At 39.4% G+C, this 13,088-nt stretch overlaps 1 protein-coding gene across 15 annotated transcripts in view; it reads left to right on the forward strand.

Moving 5' to 3' along the window:
* Window positions 1-13,088, forward strand: part of NXPE3 (neurexophilin and PC-esterase domain family member 3) — a 42,887-nt gene that overhangs the window by 6,001 nt on the left and 23,798 nt on the right. For 14 of the 15 annotated variants that reach the window (XM_055381873.2, XM_055381864.2, XM_055381871.2 and 11 more), the window contains one exon: window positions 231-518. In XM_055381873.2, coding sequence (XP_055237848.1) covers window positions 426-518 — 93 coding nt within the window. In that variant the 5' untranslated portion in view covers window positions 231-425. Of the gene's footprint in view, window positions 1-230; window positions 519-12,670; window positions 12,770-13,088 lie in introns of those variants that run through there. The other variant, XM_055381874.2, reaches the window with a different exon arrangement.

A 13,088-nucleotide genomic window follows, 5' to 3' on the forward strand; every position in this document is an offset into this window, starting at 1 on the left:
ATAGGCAATAGGGGAAATATTGTATTTACACGGAAGCCTGACACTGGGAAAGGAAACTTTGAGGAGATTGTCTGGAAATGAAAAGACGTTACTGTGCTCTGGCTCTTTGCTTTCTCCTTGTGACTTTGGGCCTTAGATAAGGTTAAGGAAGAGGAAATGTAATGTTTTTCCTCTCACCCCACCCTAGGCCATTGCAATTGGTGATGTTCTCTCATCTCTCCTCTTTGAAGGATTTCTTTGAAGAAAAATGTGCTTCTTGAATCGACTGCAGTCTTTCCTCTGCATAAGAGCTCTTAAGGGTACTAGCAGGATAGAAGCAAATGAAACTGAAAGCTCATCTGCAGCTCAGAAAAGCAAAGACATGGAATTTTAAAGAGTGAAGGTAGCATGGTGTCGGCCATGGGTGAACAAGACACAGCCAGACAATGTGGACCAATTTCTTCAAACTACGGCTTTTCTGCTGTCTGCTTGCAGTGTTGATGGTGGTGGTGCTGGTCATCAATGTTACTCAGGTAGAGGTGAGTACCCAGTATAATCCCTCATAACTAAGGGAGCCGAGTCTGGGGATCTGGGGCTAACTAGCCTGGGAAAACGTTGGTTATCGGAAGCTTATCGTACTCACAGTTCTTGTTCTCATTTATTCGGTAAGTATTTGCGTGCTCACAATGGTTATATACTCTGCTAGTCACCGAGGGTACAGTGAAGACATTTCTTCACTTACAGGCCTTTCTTTCTAGAGCTCACATAATAAGTGTGCTTGGAAGAAAAGTAGTAGTAATCATAATCACATAATAATAGTAATGATAATTGGACATTGTGAAAAGTGCAAAAAGGAAAGGGAGCTATTCTAGGATACCTTTAGAGTGATGAAGGAAAAACCTCTTCAAGGAGGGGACCTTTCAGTCAACCCATGGAAAAAAGCTGAAGGAGTATTTCAAGGGAGGGAGTAGATGAGTCTGTGTTGGAGATTACTAGATGGTACTCAGGGACCATGTCTTACTGAATCCCTCACAAGGGCCTGTCACTAAGAAGGTACTTAGTAGTGTTCCTTCTTCCCTGTCCCCAGCCCCAACATGAACTCATATAACCAAAATTTATGGTGGAGTTTCTGTATAAAGGATGCTGTCCTTTTGTTTTGTTAGCTTGTGGTACTTCTCAGATTACATATCCAACTTAATTATGGCATTTCTTTTCTTATTGGGTTTTATTAGCCTAAGGTGCTCTAAAAGCTAAGCCATAGGCTTTTAAAAAAATTTCTCCTGCTGGAATCAACTTTGTGGTTTTTAGCAGAACACCTAATCTCTCTGTGAAATGGGCACACTAAGGTCCTACAGATCTTTTCCTGTGCGCTGTGAGTAAAATTTGTTTGGTACTTTGGAGAATGTGAAGTAATTCTGTTAAAGATTCTGTTAAAGATTTCCTATTAGAGATAGGCTTAAGGCATAAAAGCTAGGTATTTCTTCTTCTTTTTCTTTGCTTAAACTGTTCTTGTGTGTTTTACTATATAAGATACTACCAATCCTACACCGATAGTTCCTTTTACCTGGAAGCTGTTGATGATGTGTCTAGATATTTTAGAAACTCCTCTTTTTTTAAAGTATTTTTTATGGTAAATAACATAACATAGAATTTGTCATTTTAACCATTTTTAGGTGTACAATTGAGTAGCATTAAGTACATTCACATTGTTGTGCAATCACCCCACCATCTATGTCTAGAACTTTTTCATCTTCCCAAACTGCAGCTCTTTACCCATTAAACAGTGATTACCTAGGTCAGGCGCTGTGGCTCACACCTGTAATCCCAGCACTTTGGGAGGCTGAGGTGGGAGGATCCCTTGAGGTCAGGAGTTCAAGACCAGCCTGGTCAACCTGGTGAAACCCCGTCTCTACTGAGAATCACTTGTACCTGGGAGGCAGAGGTTGCTGTGAGCCGAGATCATGCCACTGCACTCCAGCTTGGGCTACAGAGGGAGACTGTCTCAAAAAAAAAAAAAACACAACAAACCCAAAAAACAATGATTACCCATTCCTGCCTATCCCCTGCCCCTGGCATTCACTCTTCTACTTTGTGTCTCTATGAACTTGACAACTCTAAGTACCTTATACCAGTGGAATCAATCATATGATATTTGTCCTTTGTTTGTTTGTTTGTTTGTTTGAGACAGAGTGTCGCTCTGTTGCCCAGGCTGGAGTGCAATGGCACGATCTTGGCTCACTGCAACCTCTGCCTCCTGGGTTCAAGCGATTCTCATGCTTCAGCCTTCTGAGTAGCTGGGATTACAGGCGTGTGCCACCATGCTTAGCTAATTTTTGTATTTTTAGTAGAGATGGTGTTATGCCATTTGACCAGGCTAGTCTTGAACTCCTGACCTCAAGCGATCCTCCCACCTTGGCCTTCCAAAGTGCTGGGATCACAGGTGTGAGCCATGAAGCCTGGCCTGGTATTTGTCTTTTTGTGATTGGCTTATTTCTGTTAGCATAATGTCCCCAAGGTTCACTCATGTAGCATGTATCAGAATTTCTTTTCTTTTTAAGGCTGAGTAGTACTTCTCTGTCTACACATAGACGGAGGAATATTATTCAACCTTAAAACGGAAGGAAATTCCGATACATGCTACAGCATGTACATACATACCACATTTTGTTTATCCATTCATCTGACATTTGGGTTGTTTCTACCTTTTGGCTATAATGGATAACAAGTATTTCTTCAAGACTCTGCTTTTAATTCTTTGGAATAGGTACCCGCAAATGGAATTGCTGGAATATATGGTAATTTTAATTTTTTGAGGAGCCACCATATTATTTTCCATAATAGCTGCATCATTTTTTATCCTTATCAACAGTACACAAGGGTTCCAATTTCTTTTCATCCTCGCCAGTACTTGTTATTTTGTTTTGTTTTTTTGATAGTAGCCTTCTTTGTGGATGTGAGGTAATGTATAACAGTAGTTTTAATTTGCATTGCCATAATTATTAATGATGTTGAGCATCTTTCTATCATGTGCTTTTGGATAAATATCTAATTCCCGTACTCACTGTTTAACGGAGTTGTTTGTTTGTTTTTTGTTGTTGTTGAGTTGTAGGAGTTCTTTATGTGTTCTGGATATTCACTCCTTATCAGACATATGATTTGCAAATATTTTCTCCCATTCCATAGGTTGCTTTTTCACTCTGATTTTGTCCTCTGATACATAAAAATTTTTACTTTGGATGTAGTCCAGTTTATCTGTTTTGACTTTTGTTGCCTGTGTATTTGGTGTCATATCCAAGAAATCATCACCAAATTCAATGTTGTAAGACCTTTCGTCTGTGTTTTCTTCTAAGAGTTTTATAGTTTTAGCTCTTACGTTTAGGTCTTTGATCTACTTTGTTATCCTTTAAAAAAATTGTGATGAAAACACATAAAATTTGGTATCTTAGTTATTTTTAGGTGTACAGGTCAGTAGCATTAAGTCTTTTTTTTTGAGACGGAGTCTCGCTCTGTGCCCAGGTTGGAGTGCAGTGGCATGATCTCGGCTCACTGCAACCTCCTTCTCCCAGATTCAAGTGATTCTCTTGCTTCAGCCTCCTGAGTAGCTGGGATTACAGGCGTCTGCCACCATGCCCAGCTAATTTTTGTATTTTTAGTAGAGATGGGGTTTTGCCATGTTGGCCAGGCTGGTCTTGAACTCCTGACCTCAGGCGATCCACCCACCTCGGCCTCCCAAAGTGCTGGGATTACGAGCATGAGCCACCATGCCTGGCCTCAGTAGCGTTAAGTCTTATTTACATTGTCTTGGAATAGATTTCCAAAACCCCTTTTATCTTTTTAATATCTGTAGAATTGTGTTTATCTTATTACTCCTGATCACTCTGACCAGAGATTTGTGTTTTATTGATCTTTTTGAAGAACCAGCTTTGGATTTCATTTTCTGTATTTTTTCTGTTTTTTTGTTTGGTCAATTTCCATTCTGATCTTTATTATTTCCCTTCTTCTGTTTACTTTGGATTTAATAATTGTCTCTTCCTAGTTTCTTAAAGTGATAGCTAAAGTCATTGTTTTGAGATCTTTCTTTTCTAATTAAATGTTTAATGCTATAAATTTTCTTCTACAAGGCTGGGTGTGGTGGCTTAGGCCTGTAATCCCAGCACTTTGGGAGGCTGAGACAGGAGGATCACCTGAGGCCAGAAGTTTGAGACCAGCCTGGGCAACATAGTGAGACCCCATTTCTACAAAAAATTTTGAAAAATTAGGTGAGTGTAGTGGTGTGTGCCTGTTGTCCTAGCTACTTGGGAAGCTGAGATGGGAGAATCCCTTGAGCCCAAGAGTTTGACTTTATGGTGAGCTATGATCATGTCACTGCACTTCAGCTTGGGCAGCAGGGTGAGACCCTGTCTCTAAAAAAATAAAAATAAAAATAATAAAAAATGTATTTCTATATACTGCTCTAATGTATACCACACATTTAGATATTGTTCTCATTTTCATTATCAGCTGAACATTCTAATTTCCCTTTTTCTTTTCTTTAACCCATGTGTTATTTAGGTTTTTTTTTGCGACAAATTTTCACTCTGTCACCTAGGCTGGAGTGCAGTGGCATGCTCATGGCTCACTGCAGCCACAACCTTTGGGCTCAAGTGATCCTCCCACCTCCCCCTCCCAAGTAACTGGGACTACAGGTGTCTGCAACCATGCCCAGCTAATTTTTTATGTTTTTGCAGAGATGGGGTCTCACTATGTTGTCCAGGCTTTTTTCAAACTTCTGGACTCAAGCGATCCTCCTGCCTAAGCCTCCCAAAGTGCTGCGATTACAGGTGTGAGCCACTGCATCCAGCCCCATATATTATTTAGAAGTGTTATTTAACTTTCAAATATTTAGATATTTTGCAAATACCTTTCTGTTATTGATTCCTCATTTAATTCCCCTGAGAGCATACTTTGTATTACTTGAATTCTTTTAAAACATTATTGAGATTTGTTTATGGCACAAAATATGGTCTATTTTGGTATATATTCTATGTGTACTGGAAAGGAATGCGTTCTGCTTTTATTGCATGGAGTATTCTATAAATGTCAGTTAGATCAACATGGTTCATGGTGTTGGTTGTCTTCTGTATATCTTTACTATTTTCTGTCTACATGCTCTATCAGTTACTGAAAGGAGGATATTGAAGTCTCTCACTATAATTGTGAATTTGTCTATTTCACCTTGCATTTCTGTCAGTTTTCACTTCATGTGTTGTGAAATTCTGTTCTTAGGTACATAAATGTTTAGAATTGTGTCCTCTTGATGAATTTAGTTGCTTTATCATCATGAGTTGGCCTTCCTCATGCTTGGTAAAATTCTTTGCTCCGAAATGTACTCTGTATGATATTATATAACCACTCTAGCTTTCCTTTGTTTGCTGTTAGCAAGTATATCTTTTTCCATAATTTTATTATTTTTTATTTTTTTTGAGACAGGGTCATGCTCTGTTGCCCAGGCTGGAGTGCAGTGGCACGACCATGGCTCACCACAACCTCTGTCTCACGGGCTCAAGTGATCCTCTCCTCTCAGCCTCCTGAGTAGCTGGGACAACAGGTGTGCGCCACCACGTCTGGCTAATTTTTTGTATTTTCTTTTTAGATACGGGGTTTCGCCACATTGCCCAGGCTGGTCTTGCACTCCTGGGCTCAAGTGATCCAGCTGCCTTGGCCTTCCAAAGTGCTGGGATTACAGGTGTGAGTCACCACACCCAGCCAGTTATTATTTTTTAAACCTACTTGTGTTTTTATATTTATTTATTGAATTGTATTTTTTTTAAAACTTTTATTTTAGGTTTGGGGGTACATGTAAAGGTTTGTTACACAGGAAAGCATATGTCAATGGGGGTTTGTGTACATATTATTTCATCACCCAATTATTAAGCCCAGTACCCTCTCTGCTCCTCTTCCTCCTTCCACTGTCCCCGCTCAAGTAAACCCCAGTGTCTGTTGTTTCCTTCTTTGTGTTCATAAGTTCTTATCATTTAGTTCCCACTTACAAGTGAGTACATGCCGTATTTGGTTTTCTGTTCCTGTGTTAGTTTGCTAAGGATAACAGCCTACAGCTCCATCCATGTTCCCACAAAAGATATGATCTCTTTCATTCTTATGGCTGCATAGTATTCCATGCTGTATATGTAATATAAGATTTTCTTGCATTTTCTTATATTTTTTATGGAACATAAGATTTTCTTTATCCAGTCTGTTATTTATTTATTTATTTTTGGGTCAGAGTCTTGCACTGTCACCTGGGCTGGAGTGCAATGGCGCGATCTCTGCTCACTGCAACCTCCGCCTCCCAGGTTCAAGTTATTCTCCTGCCTCAGCCTCCCGAGTAACTGCGATTACAGATGCCCACCACCACGCCTGGCTAATTTTTGTATTTTTGGTAGAGACATGGTTTCACTGTATTGGCCAGGCTGATCTCGAACTCGTGATCTGCCTGCCTCAGCCTCCCAAAGTGCTGAGATTACAGGTGTGAGCCACCGCGCCCGGCCTTATCCAATCTGTTTTTGATGGGCATTTAGGTTGATTCCATGTCTCTGCTGTTGTGAATAGTGCTGCAGTGAACATTTGCATGCATGTGTCTTTATGGTAGAATGATTTCTATTCCTCTAGGTATACACTCTGTAATAAGATTGCCTGGTGGAATGGTAGTTCTGCTTTTAGGTCTTTGAGGAATTGCCATAATGCTTTCCACAATCGTTGAACTAATTTACGCTCACACCAACACTGTATAAGTGTTCCCTTTCCTCTTCAACATTGCCAGCATCTGTTATTTTTTGACTTTTTAATAATAGCTATTTCTGACTGGTGTGAGATCTCACTGTGGTTTTGATTTGCATTTCTCTAATGATCAGTGATATTGAGCTCTTTGGCCGCATGTGTGTCTTCTGAGAAGTTTCTGTTCATGTCCTTTGCCCATCTTTTAATGGGGTTGTTTCTTGTAAATTTTGTTTCAGTTCCTCATAGATACTGGATGTTAGACCTTTGTCAGATGCATAGTTTGCAAATATTTTCTACCATTCTGCAGGTTGTCTGTTTACTCTATTGATAGTATCTTTTGCTGTGCCAAAGCTCTTAAGTTTAATTAGATCCCAGTTGTCAATTTCTGCTTTTGTTGCAATTGCTTTTGGTGTTTTTGTCATGAAATCTTTGCCCATTCCTATGTCTGGGATGGTATTGCCTAGGTGGTCTTCTAGGGTTTTTACAGTTTTGGATTTTACATTTAAATCTTTAATCCATCTTGAGTTGATTTTTGTATGTAATGTAAGGAAGGGGTCCAGTTTCAATTTTTTGCATATGGCTAGCCAGTTATTCCAGCACCGTTTATTGAATAGGGAGTCTTTTCCTCATTGCTTGTTTTTGTCACCTTTGTTGAACATCAGATTGGTCATAAATGTGTGGCCTTGTTTCTGGATTCTCTATTCTGTTTTGTTGGTCTCTGTGCCTGTTTTTGTACCAGTACTATTCTGTTTTGGTTACTGTTGCCTTGTAGTATAGTTTGAAGTCAGGTAACATGATGACACCAGCTTTATTCTTTTTGCTTAGATTGCCTTGGCTATTTGGGCTCTTTTTGGTTGCATATGAATTTTAAAATAGTTTTTTTCTGGTTTTGTGAAGAATGTTGTCAGTAGTTTGCTAGGAATAGCATTGAATCTGTAAATTGCTTTGGGCAGTATAGCCATTTTAATTATATTGATTCTTCTTATTAATGAGCATGGAATGTTCTTCCATTTGTTTGTGTCTTCTCTGATTTATTTGAGTAGTGTTTTGTAATTCTCATTTTAGAGCTCTTTCACCTCCCTTGTTAGCTGTATTCATGAGTATTTTATTCTTTTTGTGGCAACTGTGAATGGGATTGCCTTTCTGATTTGGCTCTCAGTTTGGCTGCTGTTGATGTATAGGAATGCTGGTGATTTTTGTACATTGTTTTTGTATTCTGAAACTTTGCTGAAGTTGTTTATTAACTAGAGGAGCTTTTGGGCTGAGATTATGGGTTTTTCTAAATATAGAATCATGTCGTCTACAAACAGAGATAGTTTGATTTCCTCTCTTCCTATTTGGATGCCCTTTATTTCTTTCTCTTGCCTGATCCTCTGGCTAGGATTTCCAGTGTTGAATATAAGTGGTGAGAGGTGACATGCTTTTCTTGTGCTGGTTTTCATGGGGAATGCTTCCAGCTTTTGCTCATTCATGTTGTCTGTGGTGTTTTTATATTTAAAGCAGGTTTCTTCTAGCTAGCATGTAATTGGATCTTGTTTTTTATCTAATCTGACAATCTCTGCCTTTTAGTTGGGGTGCTTAGCCTGTTTACATTTAATATATTTTTTGAAAGCATTATGGTTACATCTACCATTTTGCTGTTTGTTTTTTATTTGTCCCACCTCTTCTCTATTCCCTTTTTCCTTTTTTTCTGCCTTTTTTTTGTATTAATTGACAAGGTCTTTTTTTTTTTTTTTTTTTTTTTTAAATCTGTGCTTTTCCAGTCTGGCTGGTAGGAAGTACTATTCCTGTATAAACTCAGGTTATTGTTTTATTTTTATTTTTATTTTTGCTTTCAGTAGTTCTTTCCCCAGCCTCCAGTAGTTTCCTTATACACATATGCTTATCATCGCTCTGTTGAATACTTGAGTGGGACTGTCTGTAGATCTCCTGAGTTATTTTTCTTCACAGTTGTTTTGCTTTCCTGTGAATTATAATCACCATGGTCTTTAAGACTCTCAGCCTCATCTCCTTGCCTTGGGTGCTTTGCCATGCTCCACTGGGGCTCCTCTTCCTGTGCTGCAGCCTGGAAACTCTCTCAAGACACTAAGCTAAGGACAGTCCTTGGGCTCATCTCGTTTGTTTACTGTCTCTCAGGCATCACTGTGTTTTATTGTCTGATGCCTAGTGTCTGGAAAACCATTGTTTCGTGTATTTTGCCTTTTTTTTTTTTCAGTTGTTTCATGTGGGAGGCTAAATCACATTACTGTTTCTCTGTCTTCGCTGGAAGTGGAAGTTTGAGAGACTTGAATTTGTGGGGAAAGAGATTATAGAGAAGCTGAAGAGGGGGAGGAGAGGATGAGATCTAGAGCACAGATGGAGCATATAACCTTTTATAGGACAAGGAGCATGAGTATATTGTGAATATTCTTGTTATTTTATTAACTACATAGGAGGAGCCGTGTTCCTTCCTCTGACCTAAGAGGGAAAGATATCCTGATGGTTGGCAATGCAGATACATTTGCTTAGAGAGTAGGACATTCAGGGAGTTTCTGGCTGTGAAGAAGATGGAAGGTAGGAGGGTAGAGCCCAGGAGGTTTGTGTACAGGGATTTGAAATAATGGTTTTCTAGATGGAGTTCGAAATAATGGATTTCTAGATGGAGTAGGATGGCAGAGGGACAATAAATTTCAAGACCTTAAGTGTGCATGGCACTTACTGCATTGGTTTTGTGAATGTGTGTGTTAATTTTATCATATTCAACACACAAAGTATTATAATAGACAAAAAAAGATAGTTGTGTAGTTCTTGGGTAGAGAAGGAGGAAGGTAAAGGGAAAGACAGAGAGACTTGAGAGGGTAGGCCGCAGTCCCACATCAGTAATGTTGTAACAGTCAGGAAGGAATGTTAGAAAATTATTCTTTTGTTCTACTTTAGTTCTTGGAAACTTCCGTACTTAATGCCAGCTAAAGGCTCTAATTATTTGAACGAACTAACTCTTCTCTACTGAATGGAGAAGGCAGGTATCAATATTGAATAAACAGTTGTGATATTGAAAATCAGATGCGTCTTTTAGTGGAGTGAGCTATAAGCATTTTCACCTGTCTGAAGAGGTCATCTTGTCCAGCATGATACTGTTGTCATGAATTTTAAGCTGCTTATTACTGTGATGATAATTGATAAAGAAGCTTGGAGTAAATGGGGAAAAGGCTCTGGCTCTGAAATTTGGCAGTCTCTCACTCTCTAATCCCTTTCCATACTATGCTTCTGACACTCACTATACTCTTATGATTGGAGTATCTTATCAGTTTCTAAAACGCAGACTCAATTGTAATGAAAAATATTACATAAGCTGGGCACAATGGCTCATGCCTGGATTCCTAGCACATTGGGAGGCCCAGGTGGGTGGATCATCTGAGGTCAGGAGTTTTGAGACCAGCTTGGCCAACATGGCGAAACCCCCGTCTCTACTAAAAATACAAAAAAGCTGGGCGTGGTAGCGGGTGCCTATAATCCTAGCTACTTGGGAGGCTGAGACATGAGAATCACTTGAATCTGGGTGTCAGAGGTTGCACTGAGCTGAGATTGCACCACTGCACTTCAGCCTGGGCAACAAAGTGAGACTTACCTAAAAAAAAAAAGAAAAAGCAGTCCATATTATGAGAAGGGGGTATTTGTAGCAATATCTAGCAAAAGATTGGAGGGAGAATTGCAGTCTTTTATTTCTCCGATAAACTCTCATTGAGCAAGTTCTGTATTTTTTTTCTTTTGCCTTATTCATTGATATTTTAGATATGTATTATAACACCTGTGTATTAGGGCTTTGGGCTTCAGGTAAAGACGCCCAATTCGAGCTAATGGTAATATATATTACTCATTTGAATAGAAGTCAGTAGATAGGTTGGGCATAGTTCTTTTGGGAATCAGCCTCTGTTTGTCTGTAAGCCTCTTAACTGTGCCTTCTTTTGCGTGTTACCTTTCATCTATGGCATCCTCCTTCATGGTTGATTGTAGGATGGCTACCAGAGCAATGGCGTTTTTGCTTTCTTGTACATGCCCACCTGAAGAAACAGTTGTTCTCTTGAAATGATCTCAAGGTACTGTGTTTTTTCATTTGCAAGTACAATTCAAATAGCTGTTACCAAGGGGAATTAGTGGTGCCTGGATTTGGCTGCATGCAAGCATAAGCCTCCAGCAACCTCACCTGGTTCTCATAGTCCAGAATTGGGTCACATGCCCATTCCTGAACCAGCCGTTTACCTGGGACTACCCCTCCATCAGTTAGGCCCACCCCTGGGCTGACAGGTCAGCAAACAGCATTGCTATGATTCACTAGGCCAGGAGTGAAATGGATGCGGGACAGGCAATCACCATGTTCACTCCAGCCCGTAGGTTATGATGGCTTGAGGAGTGAGCCATCTGTTCGGTATTTCCTCTTAGCTCTAAACCTAAAAAGATGGCGGGTGTGAAGTTGCCCTTGTCTTTAGGAAAATTAAGCAAATTGACATTTTTGCATTTTTGTCATTTGCAAGTAAAATTCAGGGGAATTACCACCAAATGTGTGGTGATTTCTGGATTGGGTTGCATGTATCAGTCAGTTGGGCGAGGAAGAGAGGAGGAAAAGGTTAGGAAGAGGAGCTATACTGTAAGCACGTGGTGCATGATTTGGTCCTTAATGGTGTGTCACAGACTTACAACAACTAAAAAGGAGAGGGTGGCTGGAACATTTCCTGAAAGGTAATCAGTAAGGTAATCAAGGGAATTTTTCAAAGTCAGTTTTGTTTTCCCCATGCCATTTTTTAAATGAACAGATACTGCCATATACTCCTTCAAAATGAAGCCTCCTAAATGAGATTCTTTAAAGTGAAAATGTATGTATGTTAGTATAAAATCAGAGGGGAAAAATACAGAATCTAAGAAGAGCATTAAACATTCTTGTATCTTGAGATTATTTTTACCTTATGTAGGATTTTGAAGTGGTTTGTTATAGATGGGGATCCTGAGGCCTTGTTTAAGTGTTTTACTAGAAACAAGGAAATGCTATAGCTATTGAGGAGAGAGATTTTTGGTTTTGCTTTGTTGTTTATTCCCCTGCAGTTTAAGCAATTGCATAACGTAAGATGTAGTTTTCTACATCTTAGGTAGATTAGTTATATGCCTCAGGTTAGGTATATAACTTTTTTCCTGCCCATTTGTTCCTGTATCCTGTTTACTAATAAAGTAATTCATGGAATAGATGGAAATTTCAAAGAATGGAGAATGGTATTAAGTACACAGTTGGATCCCCTCCCCATTCTTTACTCTGAGTGAAGGTAGTTGCTTATTTTTAATTATTTGGGTAGTTAGCACTAATACATTACATACTTATATCTTGATTTGTGAACTTTATGAGGTATCTCCTGACTTGTTCATATGAGGCAGTGTATCATGGGTGGTTAAGAACACAGGTCTCAATTCAGACAGTTTGGCTTCTAATCCTCTGCTGCTTCTAACCTACATGGCCTTGAGCAAATTATTAAGCTATTCTTTGCCTCAGTTTCCTTGTCTCTAAAATGGACATAATAACAGGACTTACCACATGTGATAATTTGAACATTGAATTTAAAGATTCATGTAAACTGTTTACAAGAGTATCCAGCACATAAGTGATCACAATAAATGTTGGCTGTTTCTGCTACTGCTGTTTTTTAATTTTTCTTTCTTTTAAGCACAGGGTCTCACTCTGTTGCCCAGGCTAGAGTGCAGTGGCACAGTCATTGTTCACTGTAACCTCTAACTCCTGGGCTCAAGCAATCCTCATATATATACACATATATATGTATGTGTATATATGTATGTATATATGTATGTAGATATATGTCTATATATATAATGTATATATATGTGTGTCTATATATATATATATTTTTTTTTTTTCTTTTAAAGTTTTTGAGACAAAGTCTTGTTCTGTTGTCCAGGCTGGAGTGCAGTGGCACGATCTCAGCGTACTGCAACCTCTGCCTCCTGGGTTCAAGCAATTCTCGTGCTTCAGCCTCCTGAGTAGCTGAGATTACAGGTGTGTACCACCACACCCAGCTAAATTTTTGTATTTTTAGTAGAGACAGGGTTTCACCATGTTGCCCAGACTAGTCTCGAACTCTTGAGCTCAAGCGATCCTGATCTGTCCACCTCTGCCTCCCAAAGTGTTGGGATTACAGGCGTGAGCCACTGTGCCCAGCCCAGTTTTAATTTATATTTATTTATTTATTTGTTAGAGACAAGGTCTTGCTCTGTTGCTCAGGCTGGAGTTCCATGGTGTGATCATAGCTCACTACAACCTGGAGCTCCTGGGTTCAGTGATCCTCCCAGCTCAGCCTTCCGTGTAGCTAGGACTA

Source organism: Gorilla gorilla, chromosome 2 (genome assembly GCF_029281585.2).
Source record: "Gorilla gorilla gorilla isolate KB3781 chromosome 2, NHGRI_mGorGor1-v2.1_pri, whole genome shotgun sequence".
Taxonomy (NCBI): domain Eukaryota; kingdom Metazoa; phylum Chordata; class Mammalia; order Primates; family Hominidae; genus Gorilla; species Gorilla gorilla.